This window comes from Cyprinus carpio, chromosome B4 (genome assembly GCF_018340385.1).
Source record: "Cyprinus carpio isolate SPL01 chromosome B4, ASM1834038v1, whole genome shotgun sequence".
NCBI lineage: Eukaryota > Metazoa > Chordata > Actinopteri > Cypriniformes > Cyprinidae > Cyprinus > Cyprinus carpio.
In genome coordinates this window covers 26,508,795-26,523,535 of record NC_056600.1, presented here as the reverse complement: position 1 = coordinate 26,523,535, position 14,741 = coordinate 26,508,795, and the positions used below count along the sequence as shown (strand labels likewise).

The 14,741-nt window shown below is 38.0% G+C and overlaps 2 protein-coding genes across 4 annotated transcripts; both read left to right on the top strand.

Moving 5' to 3' along the window:
• The first annotated feature begins 6,344 nt into the window (after nt 1-6,344).
• Nucleotides 6,345-8,972, top strand: LOC109060140 (gastrula zinc finger protein XlCGF7.1-like). 3 transcript variants are annotated; one of them, XM_042722866.1, is made up of 4 exons: nt 6,356-6,403; nt 6,542-6,568; nt 6,985-7,296; nt 7,934-8,972. In XM_042722866.1, exons 3-4 carry the CDS (start codon nt 7,038-7,040, stop codon nt 8,635-8,637), a joined length of 963 nt encoding a protein of 320 aa, XP_042578800.1. In that variant the 5' UTR covers nt 6,356-6,403; nt 6,542-6,568; nt 6,985-7,037; the 3' UTR covers nt 8,638-8,972. The 3 variants fall into 3 exon arrangements, with proteins under 3 accessions (XP_042578799.1, XP_042578800.1, XP_042578798.1); XM_042722865.1 differs by lacking the exon at nt 6,542-6,568 and having other exon boundaries at nt 6,345-6,403; XM_042722864.1 differs by lacking the exon at nt 6,356-6,403 and having other exon boundaries at nt 6,422-6,568.
• Nucleotides 8,973-12,504: 3,532 nt separating this feature from the next.
• LOC122137156 (piggyBac transposable element-derived protein 4-like) lies at nt 12,505-14,390 on the top strand. The gene has a single exon (XM_042722840.1). The coding sequence runs from the start codon at nt 12,872-12,874 to the stop codon at nt 14,216-14,218; it is 1,347 nt and encodes a 448-aa protein (XP_042578774.1). The 5' UTR covers nt 12,505-12,871; the 3' UTR covers nt 14,219-14,390.
• The last annotated feature ends 351 nt before the right edge of the window (nt 14,391-14,741 follow it).

The following is a 14,741-nucleotide window of genomic DNA, read 5'->3' as shown; positions in this document are numbered from 1 at the left end:
AGATGATTTAACAAGTTTATACAATTCTTCCTCTCCTATAGTAGAGAATGAGTGGAACTGTTCCTCAGGGGATCTATAGTGCACTGATAGTCTGATGTGATACTGTAGCTGACGGCTGCATGGTTACAATTTTATCTCTAATAGTATCGATTTTAGAAGTAAAGTAGTTCATAAAGTCATTACTGCTGTGATGTTGGGAAATGTCAACACTTGTTGATGCTTTATTTTTCGTTAATTTAGCCACTGTATTGAATAAATACCTGGAATTATGTTTGTTTTCTTCTAAAAGAGACAGAAAGAGATCTAGCAGTTTTAATGCTTTTCTGTAGGATAGGTTACTTTCTTTACAAAGCAATACGAAATACTTTGTGTGATTTATGGCAAAGAGTTTTACCTCTGTCTGTACATGCAAGAGAGGCTGTCAAAATATAGACACAACCAGCAGAGAGCGCCATACCTACAAACTCAGTTAACAAGGGTAAGGTTATTAGTCTGCAAGCCATCAAACAATGCATATACCAGTCATGAAAAGTAATATATTAGGCAAATTATTGCTTTTAAGTAAAAGTTTGAGGTTCCTGTACTTACATGTTCTGCTACTTGATACTCCACTGCAGTATGCGTAATGACAAACTAATAGAAAATGTAACTGCTCTTGAAAAATGGCCAACATGAAATTTTAGAACTTCCAATACATTTATCAGAAAATATTTACTGTACAGTTTTATGATGGTGTATTTCAACATCATGATGTTGGTGCTTTTACTGAATGGGTCTGAGTATTTCTTCAATCACACACAACATTACTCTCTTGAATTGTTTGTTTCTCTAGTTTCAAAATGTGTAAGCTTCCCTGTTCCAACCTTTTATTATTATTACTACAGAATCACACTGTGGAAAGGATGTGGCCAGAAATCAACAACCGGATAAATTACCCACTAAAAGAGGCCCTGGTACAGCTACAAGATCAGGGAAGCAATTGATATGGAGGACAGCCTGACGAGGTTCTGCACATCCAATCTGACTGGCCAGGTGTGCCAGATTGGAATGAATAGATTTGTGCATTCACCCTGTGAATGTTGGTGGAAAAATCATCTGTTCAACACTTCAAACACAGTAAAGAATTCTGAAGCCACAAAGTAGTGCAGGATCTGCATCCAACTAAGCTTTCACAGCATGCTGCGAAATACCGGCTCTTCCATGAATCCTGAAAGTGGAGATCTGTGGGAGTGCAATATTTCTGTGTTTCCAGATTCTCCAAGCACAAACATAAATGTCAATGTTATATGTTAATAATGTTTTATATAGTACTGCAAAAAAGTGACGTGACACACAGCCAAGTACAGCGACCCATACTCTAAATTCGTGCTCTGCATTTAACCCATCCAAAGTGCACACACACACACCGTGAACACACCCAGGGCCCAATGTGTGTATGAAGGCTGAATTTTTAAATTCCATAAAAAGACAAGACTGACCTTTGCAAACTAGACAAGTGAGGAAATCCCTCACATTCCTGGACTGTTCTTCAGTCAGCACCAATGTTGTCCTCCTGTTTTGATGGACCAGGTCAGACAGTTCCTGGATGGCAGTGGTCACCTCAGATAAACCCTGAGCAGCCAGGACAACCTCCTCAACTTTCTCCAATACACTGTCCAGTCCCCCTTCATCATCTCTGCGTCTATGAAACAGAAATATTGAATTTATATATTCGTTTTTTTATATAAATGTTATATTTTTAAGCAGACATAGGTAACTAGGAATGCATTTGATATAGTACTAGCAAAGGAAACACTTATAAACATGACTTTTTCCATATGTTGCATCAAATCAGCTTTGCTCATTTAAGGCCATTCTTTGCCTTTTACAGCACTGATGTCAGGAGGGAAATTGAGGAAGCATAGCAAGTCACTGACAAACTGACTTACGAGATTCTCTGCCTCTTCTGTTGGAAATAGCTTGGAAATCAGCCTCCAATGCAGCCATGATTTTTCGTGAGTTTTGTTTCCAGTAAAAGGACCCTAAATGAGTACACAAAATGTATAATGATTGAATGAGAGCTAATTTGTGAGACTGACATGTGAATGTTGCTAAATTATTATGCAAAGGTTTGACAACTTTACTTGGTTATATGGCAAATAAAAGTAAATAAAGTAAAAAAAAAAATAAAAAAAGTTTTCAATTGAAGCACCTCTTGTTCCTTCAGTGTCTAGTATTTCAACTGCATTGTGGTGACAGACCACAATGAGCCTAGTATGAGCACTATTCTGTGTGCGTGTCTCTGTAAACGTGCTCTGTTAATGGGCCCTGACTTTTTTACGCACCTCAAGCCCGGCTTAGTGTTGAAAAAAATTGCCTCGCTGGTGGAAACCACATGAGACCGTGCTACCGTGACTGTCGAGAGCGACTCACGGTGTTTAGTGTCCTGCCAGCAGCAGTATGGTGCATGCAGTCAGCGCAGCTGAACAGTTCTGCGTTCAAATACATGCAACAGGCTAACGCTTGCCGCAAAGCATCGGCAAAAGTAATTACCATAAATGTGTCAGGGGGAAACAGTAAGGAGATATTTGAATTATTTACTAATAAATAGTGTTTTCTGAGTCGGTGTCGCAAGAATGAAGTTGCCAATCCCCTTACGAAAAAGAAGTTTATTCAAGTGTGCTATTAGTATACTTCTTTTTTTAAACTAAAAATAGGAAAGTATGCTTTTAGTTTACTTTTTATGTACTTCTCAGAAATGGGCTTTATGTACTTCTCAGAAATATACATAAAATGACATTAAAGTATACTTGACTTATACTTACAAAAAGTCTAAATATACTTGAACTTTACTTAAAGGAGCCATGTGTAATGTCTGGCAAAAAAATCAAGTCATACTCCACATTCCATACCAGATGGGGGCAGTATGCCTCAATAAAGTGAATTGGTCTACTCTAGAGTAACAAACGAGAAACGGCATAGTCTCTGTGCTCCGCCCCTACCTTCACAACAACCCTAGAGCCATAGCCGAAGCCTAAAGGACGTTTTGCCTCCAGAGGAACGTTGGGTGATGTCAAGTGATTTTGAAACATGACATCTTCAAGCTACTCCCCTTCACCTTTACCAGTGAATATGTTCATATTCGTTTTGTTCATATTACATTTTGAGTTGTATATACACATTATTTGAATTAAATTAATTTGACAGACAGCATTCTGTCAACATCATTGGTCAACATCAGACAGCTGATGTTGACCAAGCTAGCGCCAACCAAAGTAACCAGAGCTGCCAACTCTCAAGCATTCACCGTGAGACACACGCAATTGACTCTTTTCACACGCTTTCAAAAACTTGACCGCTCTGAATATAGTGAGTGCGCGCGCGGCCGGGGCGCGCGCTCTCTCTCTCTCGGGTTCATTATCATCGAAGACATTTCAAGCTTCTTAGGTAATGTTACATTTTAGCATCAGCTTGGTAGAGACGGGCTTTGGTAGATAACAGGTGAAAACCGGATCGGATCTGTGGGTAAGTTATAGCTAGCTTACTATCAAACGCAGCTACGGTTAGCCATCGCTAACATTAGCACGTTTATCGAACAGCCTTCGATACATTTCTATGTTATAACTTCCCGAAAAAAAATACGCAAAACATATAAAACAAACTTCTAGCGAAATACTAACAGCATCTTACTTACCAATCCAAAAGAAATGTTGCAAGTTCGGAGTCGAAGCTCATTTCTTTCAAGTCCATCAGTTGTCTCCAGTGATGGAAAGCAGTGCCGATGTTTACTCTGTTTCGGCTCCTTTTCTTATCGGATTTGATTTGTGACTTCCGAGCGCGGTTGCTTGACATCAGCTTCAAGTACGCCCACAAGCCGTGCGAGTTATTCGTGTATTGCAGGTTGGCTGGTGGTTATGTTGCCCGCATATCGCCTCCCATGGCCGAAACTGGTATTACGACACCTGTCGGGCCGTGGCTAGTAATGCTAATGCTTATTAAGGTTGATATCTCTGCAGCACTATAACTTGACATTTTTTTAATGACATCATCGCCCTTATTTCTTCTCATTCTTTTGATGCGTGTAGGTCATTTTTTGGATATTTTTACCTCAATTTTTACACATGGCACCTTTAAGTATACTTAATAAAATAAACTTGAAGTATACTACTTTTTGGTAAGGGTCCTGACTCGCCATCTCCTAAGACGCGCCTTTAGAGAGAAGTGCATCTTTATGGATTATTATTATTATGAAAGGGTTTTTATTTTTGATTGGTTTTATTTCGTTTAGTAATTTGAAGCTTTCTATAGATATATTTATCATGTTTGTGAGGCATGTATTTGCTGAGTTTTTGTTTATTTTGGTGAAGTGCTCCTGTTCAAGATTACAGCAGTTTGTTTTCTTTATTTTATAAAAGCATGTTTTGTTGATATTGTGAGTGCACACAAATAAAAGTAGACCCTTTACAGTTATGGATGTTGTATCACTCTTAACTTTATGAGGAAAAATAACAGTGTATCCACTGAAAAAATGCGAATGATCGCCCTGTAGCCTCCATGTCCTGCAAAGCGCGCTTTAGCTTCCACTAGATATAACACACATTTATCTTTTAATGTTTAAACATGGTTATATGCTTGAACTGTTTTATATCTATGGATTTTATTTTAGGCGAGTTGTGATGATTTGAGAAGGCTATGATCAAACATAGGCTCACTGTCAGCCGAAAGATTTGTCAATTAAAAAATAAATAAAAAATAATTTAGGGTAGTCTACCACTGCCTACACGGCCCACTAGATGGCGTTCGAAGGCCCACTAGAGGGCCGTGGCCCACCGGCTGAGAATCACTGGAATAATTGACTGATCAGATGATACACGGAGCTAGCAGGCATTAGAAAAAGTAGCTGGGCAAACAAAAACCAAAAAAATAAATAAAAAGAAAACGAACAACTAACCGTGACAACTAAAAAAAAGGTAAAGTCAAAATGACAAAAAACACTAGCAATGAAAAAGCAAAAACGAGAAGTACAAATAAGAACGAACTAAATACATGAAAAACGAAAACAAGAAACACGTGCAGGAAAAGTAACAGATCAAACCTGCGACCTGACAAGAAATTGTGCTATATGCATGGAATCCAAGCACTCCACCATAAAAGCAGCACTTTCTTGCATGAAGAACTGTTTTTTTTATTTGCTGAATTTTTTAATCAAATATTGAAGCATGAGCTGTATCAGACCAAAAGAGTTTCTGAAAGGAAACAAAAAAACCAAATGACTTCTCTCATTGAATTTGTGGTATTTCCTTTGAGGGTGTTTCATGAGCTTTTCAAACTGTGTAAGATTGAAACACCTGTAAGTAGTGCTGCGTGTGAATGTAGTTTTTTGGCAAGCTGATCAAAAACCATCTCAGAACAACAATGGGGGATTGAAAGACAACCATCTAGGAGTTTTGAGCATTGAATCAAGATGGGCTCAATCATTAAATATGGACGAGTTTGTAAGACATTTTAGCAGCAACCATAAAAATTGCAGAATTGTACTTTTTTAAAATTTACCAGGTACATATGTCTGTTATAAGCCACATTTTACTTTATCCGCTATAAACTTATTCAACTATATTTGGTCTTCAGAAGGCCTGAGTGTTTTTTTTTCTTTTGTCAGTGTTTACAGTTGATTTTGTTTTGTAAGCGGCTAAAAATTGTTGTTTATAGTTTATATAACTTGATTTTGAGTTTTCTTTCTGTCTGAAACGTATAATAGATGGTGTTTTTCTTCAAATATCTTGTACTTTTGCAATACTGTGTGGCACAATCTGGATAATTTATTGAATTTTGTCTAGCAAACTGAACGAAATGTCTCAAATTAAATTTAGTGTGTACTGTATGTGGTTTCTCTGAAGATAGAATTCACAGAAATCAGTGACAAAATGACTTTTGACACATCTAGAAACATTCTAAAAAAAATCATAATTATAAATACACGATTAAATAGAAAGAGAAGTAAATAATTCTAAAATATATAATATACGCAGTGCGTGCATAATTAAGTTGATATTCTGATCATATTTTTTTTTTCCAAGCACACTTTACCAATTCCAAACCACATTAATCTTGAAAACCACTATTAATTTTGTATTAAATCATTTATAAGTGGTATATAAATCTCCATGAAGGCTGGAAGTGGAAAAACGCCTTATTTTCAGGTGTGCATAATTTAGCAGGTTTTCTTTTACAGATAAAATGAGCCAAAAAAGAGACTATCTATAAACTAAAAGGTTTCTGCACTCAAACATGCCTTTTAGAAAAAAAAAAAAAATAAAATCCTGTATGTAAATATCTATTCACTATACCGGACTTTTATTTTGAGCTGTCGGTGTGACGTCAGAAGGCTGCGCTGCTCTCCGACTGAAGATTCGACTGAAGAAAGGTTTGTGTTTTAAGCATTGATAGTGTTTATATCGATACAGAGAATTCAGTCTACTTTTTTTTCACAAGCGATCTAATATTATTGAAAGTCATGTTGTGATGCTTTATCTAACGCCAATGCACTTTTTTGTGACTAAAGCACATCCACACATGAGGAACATAAACGGTGCGTTTCATTTCGTTTATCCGCTAATCATAAACATGAGTCCACAGGCGAGTTGTGAATTGGTTTGCAAAATGATTCAGTGATTCGAACCGCTGGAATCACCGCAAGCTGACGTCACGTGCTGATAAAACACTGTAAATAGAACGAGAACAACAGACACTTAAAACTAACTACAGCTTTTACAAGCTTATCACAAATGTTTTAGTGTCGTTAAATCATTAAATGCCAAACAAGTATGGACTTTCAATATAAACTGTTATTTAATTCATTTTTAGTGCTAGTTTTAAGAATTGTTTGTAATCAGTCCATTAACTATCACTCTGAGTACTGAATTAGGGAGCTGATTTAGATTCCCAGATGTAGAATTTTGTATTTATTTTTCTTTCTGATAATTATTCTCATCTTAAACATGACAGTGTCCAAACACTGAAAAACTGGTGAAGCAGCTGAGATCCACGTAACGTGAAAGATGGCGTTTATTAAAGAGGAGAGTGAAGACATGAAGATTGAAGAAGTATTCGGCGTGAAACAAGAAGATGCTGAGGACCAAACAAAGATGGCATTTATTAAAGAGGAGAGTGAAGACCTGAGGATTGAAGAAACATTCAGAGTCAAACATGAAGATACTGAGGAACAAATAAAGATGGAGTTTATTAAAGGGGAGAAAGAAGACATGATGATAGAAGAAACATTCAGAGTCAAACATGAAGATACTGAGGAACAAACAGGTTGGTTTTCATTCTTAAAACTGAACTCACTCATTTGATTCTCATTAAAATGTCCAACACTACAGAAATGAATGATATTTTTGAAGAATGTCACATGAGTGTTGTATTTGAAGTGGTTTTATTTGACATGGAGAGGGTCGGATCACGTGGACAGACATGTTGAGATCACATGACCAGATAAATACTAAAGCTGCCTTCAACCTGAGATCCTACTTCCACACTGGACACCATGACGTCACACATTTAATTAGAATAAAAAATACATAAGTAGCCTAAGCAAACTATTATTTTGTCTAACATTAATTATTTGTGATCAAACATTAATTGGCAGACCCCCAGTTAAAGACTCTTGTCCTAAAGAAGGAAAATTGTTAGCAATATGGTGAAGCACAGTGGTTCTCAACCTTTCCTGAAGAGTTTATCTCCAGCCTTGATAAAACTCACCTGCCTTTAGCTTTCTAGTAATAAAGAAGACCTTGATTAGCATGCCCAGGTGTGTTTGGACCTCCAGAGCAGGTTTGCACAACCCTGGTATAGGGTCTAGTATACATGTTGATGGTTTTCATGCATTGTATCTAAATGTTTTGACGTCTTGCGCCATTAAACTGTGGTTTTATTCATTTGTTTTTCACCTTAGACCTAATGGCACTGAAAGAGGAGAATGAAGAACTCAATGAAACTGAAAAAGAGCAATATGAGAATCTTCAAAAGACAGAAACTAGAAGTTTCCCTCAACAGGGAACCCCTAAAAATCAGACTGGGGAGAGTTTCTCTCCTAAAGTAAGTCTTGAGGGGCACATAAAGATTCACACTGGAGAAAAGCCTTTCATATGCCTTCAGTGTGGAAAATGTTTCACTCTAAAAGAAAACTTCAACAGGCATGTGAGATCTCACACTGAAGAGAAGCCGTACGCATGTCAACAGTGTGGTGTGAGTTTTGCTCAACACGGACACCTTGAAATCCACATGAAGTTTCATACTGGCGAGAGCCCTTTTACTTGCCAACATTGTGGAAAATGTTTCGCTTGTAAATCCATTCTTGAGAGTCACTTAAGAATTCACACTGGAGAAAAGCGTTTTGCATGCCCTCAGTGTGGAAAATGTTTCAGTCAACGAGGAAACCTTAAAGCCCACATTCGAATACACACTAGAAAGAGCGCCTTCATCTGCCAACAGTGTGGAAAGAGTTTCACTCATATAGGAAGTCTTAACGGCCACATGAGAACTCACACTGGAGAAAAACCTTTCACGTGCCAACAGTGTGGAGACAGTTTTGCCCACAATGGAAACCTTAAACTCCACATGAGAATCCACACTGGAGAAAAGCCTTATAGTGTGTAATAAGTTCAACTCAAATCCTTAACAGGCACATGGGAATTCACACTGGAGAGAGCTCAGTTACCTGCGTACAGTGTAGAAATGTTTCAGCACTTCTACATTTAAAACTCCAGCATACAAAATGTCAGAATGTTATTGACCTGAACTGATTTGAACTAAATAATGACAATGCTGGATTTTTGGAGTGGCTTTACAACATAATCTAAATGGTCTTCCTAGAGTTTCCATTATCAATTCAGTTATTTTATTGTTTATCTCTGTGAAGCTGCTTTGATGCAATCCATATTGTGTAAAGTTCTATAGAATAAAGGTGGCTTGACATCAGAGTTGTCACTGTAGTTGCATCACTTGCATTGTCTGTTCATTCACATAGGCACAAACTGATTGGTTGCTGCCTTTAGTGGAGCCTTCACCGATTGTCTCCAATGTTCTAAGCATTTCATCTGAGTGACGTCACCTCCCAATACAAACACACCCCATAGTATAGTCATAGTATACATCCGAAAAGGAATTGCGATTTCATTTGAGTTTTGCCAGATTACACGAGTGAAAAAGCAGTTGTGGTAGTTCATATTACTATTTAAATATGACAGGATCATAACTCGTAAGACATGGATAATACTGTTGCAAATTGGCTTTTTTATTTGAAATTTGGCAGTCACTGTGCGCAAAAAATGCAAACGGTAATGCAAAATTTGCAGTTGCACTTGGATTGTCACAATTTATACGTCCACATATGGAAAATGCAATTGAAAATACAATTTGCAATTCTTTTTAAAAATTGTCTGGAATATCTTTCCATACCAAAGAATTCAGGCCGTCATAAAAGCCATAGGGGGTAACCAAGTACTAACTGTGTGTTTTGGTGGATGATTCCATATTTTTTTCCATAACATTGAATGATTCATAATTTTTATGAAATTAAAATTATTACTACTTTACTAAACAAATTGTATTAATTAAAAGAGTTAAAAAACATTTGTTTGAGGTATGTTTCACATAACCAGAATGTTGAATTATTAAACAAAAATAGTTTTGTGTTATATTCGTGATTCATTTATTTGTTATGGAGTAAATAAATTGTGTAAACAACATAAGTGTGGTGATTCCGTAATGTTTGCCAGGGATTGTAATTGTTAACCTTTTGAGCGGTATGGTCTCATGTATGGGATTCTTACTTCAGTGCCCCTGAGAGTATGGTCCCACGTATGGGATTCTTACTTCTGTGCCCCTGAGAGTATGGTCCCACGTATGGGATTCTTACTTCTGTGCCCCTGTGCAGTCGATCAGGCTGACGTGCAATAGGCTGGGATGCAACTGCGAATTAATTGACGGATTTATGAATCTACGAATCAGGCGATCGCGGAGTGAAAATGACACCACCACATGACCCAACATCAGCGAAGCACTGCCTAATTGGCTATATCCAGAGACAGGCTTCATCTTAGAAAACCGTGCAAAAAACGGAGCGTAAAAGCAAAGGGAGCGGGAACGTATAAAAAAGAGAAAAGCCCTGGCGACAGACGCATTAAGTTGATGCAAAATCCCAGCCACGTTCACCAGTAAGGGAGCAGGTCGGTCAGCATTACATTTAGGCCTACATTATATTTACTAGGGGTGGGACGGTTCACTGAAAAAATCGAACTGTTCGGTTCTCCACACACGGTTCGGCACGCGCTGGAAACGCTGTTCAACTTAAATCTGACAAAGCATCTGTAATATGGTTTACTATAAATAACACGTAAAACAAACAGGTATCAGTTAATATATGTTTCTGTTGATGGATGAACATTCTGGCTTTCCAGACATTACAACAACAGCGATGAGAAAAAAAAAAAAAAAAAAAAAAAAACCCGTGGCCAAACCATTCACTCTTGTTCAATACGAATACGAACACTGGATCAGTGCATTCTTTTAAAGTGACAGTCTTTATATTAATCGAACAGCAACAACAAAGAAATCACTCACTGCTCTTGATTGAAAAGCTTTTGTACCTTTAATAAAGATTTATCTTTAATTTGTAGTCCAAAATGCAATGCTGTTTTACATTTGATTACTTTGTTCAATTTATGTACCTAAAACTATGCTATACCTACCTAAAAAACCCTGAAAGTCAGTTTATTTTATTTGTAGCTTTACTCTATTGTATTTATTTGTGCTGTTGCTTGTAGTTAGAATATTCTTAATAATAAGATAAAATATATATTTTTTGAAAGTATCGTTTTTCCATAAACATAGCACATTCTGTGAAACAAACCTAACTGTGAAAAAGCTGAACTGTTCCACCCCTTATATTTACGTAATCATTTGGCAGACGGACACTTTCATCCAAAGAGACTTACAATAGATACAAACTATTCTAAAAAATGTATTACAAATATATATATAATGATAGAAGTTTTAAAAGAGCATCTTTATGACAAACTAGCACACTGTTTTACATATGGGGACACAGTATTTTTTTAGTGCCAAATTTGACCAGAAATTTTGATTTTCCATTTCTAGCCTACAATATGTAGTCTAGTCTACAATGTTTATTTTATTTATTTTGAAGGTGACGAAGGAAGCAACAGTAGCACTAGTGCTCCAAGTGCTCCTGCTGTTAAACAAAAGGGGGTGGACAGTTCAGCTTTTGAGTCAGAGCAGGAACCTTCCGGTAAAGTTTAAGCTATAAGCAAAACTAAACATGCTGGCTTTACTCTTAGAACAATATGTGCTTTTATGATTTATAAGATCATCAGTAGTAGGACTGTGATCATGGGGACATACAATTGATGGCTGCAAAATTAATATAGATTATTGAAAGTGCTTATTTCATATAGCAGAGAAACTAAATGTGCAGAGTGTGAGAGAGAGGGATTCAGGGAAAGATGATATAGATGGTGGATTCCTAGTGAGTTTTTGAGGGTTTATTTATTTATCCATTCATATTATGTATGGTAGTCTACCTGTTACATCAACTAACAGGGTTAGCCTATAAGTTTAGCAGTCTGGTGGACACATGAATTGGGTGGTGGTGACTGCAGCAACAGAGGTGGCCTGGGGTGGAGTCAAATTCCCGGCCTGATTTACTGTCCCAGTCCGCCACTAGGTCCCACATATGGGATTCTTACTTCTGTGCCCCTGAGAGTATGGTCCCACATATGGGATTTAGAACGTTCAGTGACGTCGCGTAACTGCCAGATTCACAATTTCAAATCGGCCTCTTGCGCCAACACAGAGAGAGGCCAGCATGATAAACGCTGGTCATTATTTGCACAACTAGCTACTCAAACAGCTTTTATAGGCACTTGATGTGTTTATTTTGTAACATACACTTATACTGTCCCAGAAGCACCAGATAAAAGTTTATAGGGCATATAAGCACAATAATTTATGAATGAAACGAGCTCAGCCTGTTTGTTTGAGTGAACGTAAATGACAGTCCATCAGCCTAAAACAGTGTTTACATTTGCATGATGTGCTTATTTTATGCCATGGACACTCCGATTGTCACAGAAGTACCACAACAAAAGTTTATAGAGCACATAAGCACAAGAAATAATGTATGAATGAAATGTGCGCAGCCGTCTTTGCTTTCATCATAGGCAGCACGGCTGTCATTTACGTTCACTCAAACAGTGTTTATAGGCACTTTATGTGATTATTTTATGTCACAAAAACTCAGATTGTCACAGAAGTACCACAACAAATGAAACACAGTCACTTGATGCATTACTATACAGTTTATTGTTTACATAACTTAGTACTTATAGTATACAAACAAACAAACATGGCTTCCTACTTGACAGCTCATGACATCACTATTCATAGTTAGCGGGATGTTTTTTTTTTTTTTTTTTTGCGGGAATGTTTGCCGTGGTTGTGACGCGTCTCCCTCTGAGTTGACCACATTACTTCAGAGTAAACATGGAAAGAAAACTTACTCGTGATGATATTTTGGACATTCTTTTTGACTCGGACACTGAATCTGGCAGTGGCAGTGACAGACAGCTGTCAGACAGTGACGAGGAAGCCCCCCTCCCAGAAAACCTTGCGGGCTGTGATCGTTCCGAAGCCCCGCCGATCTCTGACAATGCCGGCCCTGCCAGTGAGGGCGCTGTTGTGGAGAACTTCCTTCCAACCTGGACGTCCAATCCATTCTTTCCATCAGCCCTGGATTTTGACAACACTACTAAAGGTATTCAAAGTTACCTAACAAATCCTTCTGAGGCAGAATGTTTCAGATTATTTATAAATGAGCAACTTGTGGAGCAAGTGGTGCCAGGAGACCAATAGGTATGCTCATCAGCTGAAAGAGTCGGCTACTATCCCTGGGAAGCTGGCAAAATGGACTGAAACAACTGTAAATGAAATTTACACATTTCTGGCAGCTGTTATTCTTATGGGCCTGGTAAGAAAAAACTCCTTGAAAGATTACTGGAGCACTGATCCAGTAATACGGACCCCATTTTTCTCTGCTCTCCTCTCTCTGGATCGGTTCCAGCTACTCCAGAGGGCCCTCCACTTTGCTGACAATGCTACAGCAAATCTCAGAGATCCTTTGAATAAAATTAGAAGCATCTTCACCTCTCTGATGACTGGATTTGGGCAGATGTTCATTCCTCACAGGGACTTGTGCATTGATGAGTCACTGCTGCTGTGGAAAGGCTGGCTTGGATTTCGACAGTACATTCCATCAAAGAGGAAAAGGTTTGGGATCAAGCTCTTCATGCTGTGTGATGTTCTGACTGGTTACATCATCAATGTGGTAGTGTACACTGGCTCCAGCACAGACATCACACACTCCAGGCTTGGTGTGTCTGGCTCAGTAGTGCTGACACTACTGAAGCCATACTTGGGGAGAGGGCATACTCTGTACGTGGACAACTGGTACACCAGTCCTTCTCTTTTCAATCACCTGCTGAGAGCTTGTGGAACAGTGAGGGCCAACAGAAAGGGCATCCCACGCTTCCGAGACGGGATGTCCAGTGGGGAGGCAGACTTTAAAAGTTGCGAAGAAATGCTGGCCATGAAGTGGCATGACAAACGAGATGTCCACATGCTGACAACAGTCAACTCAGCAGAGATGTCACCCTCTGGAAAGATATACCACACAACTGGAAATGAGAAAATCAAACCCCAATGCGTGCTGGACTACATTAAGAAAATGGGTGGTGTGGATAAGGTCGATATGATGGACAGTTTTGTTGGCTGTACTCGCAAGACCTTAAAATGGTACAAGAAACTGTTCTTCCATTTTGTGGACCTTGCAGTACACAATGCATTCATTGTTTACAAGGTGAAGAATGATTCTAGCCTGACATACCAAAAGTTCTGTAAAAATCTTGTTCGCCAACTTGTGGAAGAACACCACACTCCCCAGAAGCCATCTTCTGGTGATCGCCCTCCTGCTTACAACCCACTTCATCTCACTGCCCGGCATTTCCCCTCTGAGATCCCTGTAACTGTCCAAACAGGGGAAGAACACACGCAGGTACTGCAAGGTCTGTCTGACCACCAAAAAGTGCCCACAGAAAAGGCAGAAGACGAGGTTCATGTGCAAACCTTGCAACACAGCGCTGTGTCCAACAGAGTGATTTGAACAGTACCACACTTCAGCCTAAAATTGTTATAGCACTGTAATAGCAATACTTGTTCTTTTTTTGTTACTGTGTAAATAATCTCTACTGTGTATATAATGTATGTTGTTTACAGTGCAAAATATATCAAAAACACACACACATAAACACAGCTATTATATCAACCTTGTAAATACGTGTACAGTAATTTAGGAATAGTTTAGCTATGTCAAGCTGTAGTTGTAATTATATTTAATTTTATATGTAATTATTTATTATCATAATTATTATAGAATTTCCTTATATTTAGATATTTCATGATATATATTCTAAATACTTTGTAATTGCTGTAGAAACATTTTGATGACTGTTCTACACATATGAGATGTAAATCTCTTCATGCTGTTAAACTACCTTTATTTTTGTGCAAATAAGCAAACTGCACCAAACCAACTTTGGTTAAAAAAAAAAAAAAAAAATTGTTCAATACTAACTTTGGCTTCGCGTTTTCATTAATAGTATTTGGATATTTTGGCACTTTAATAT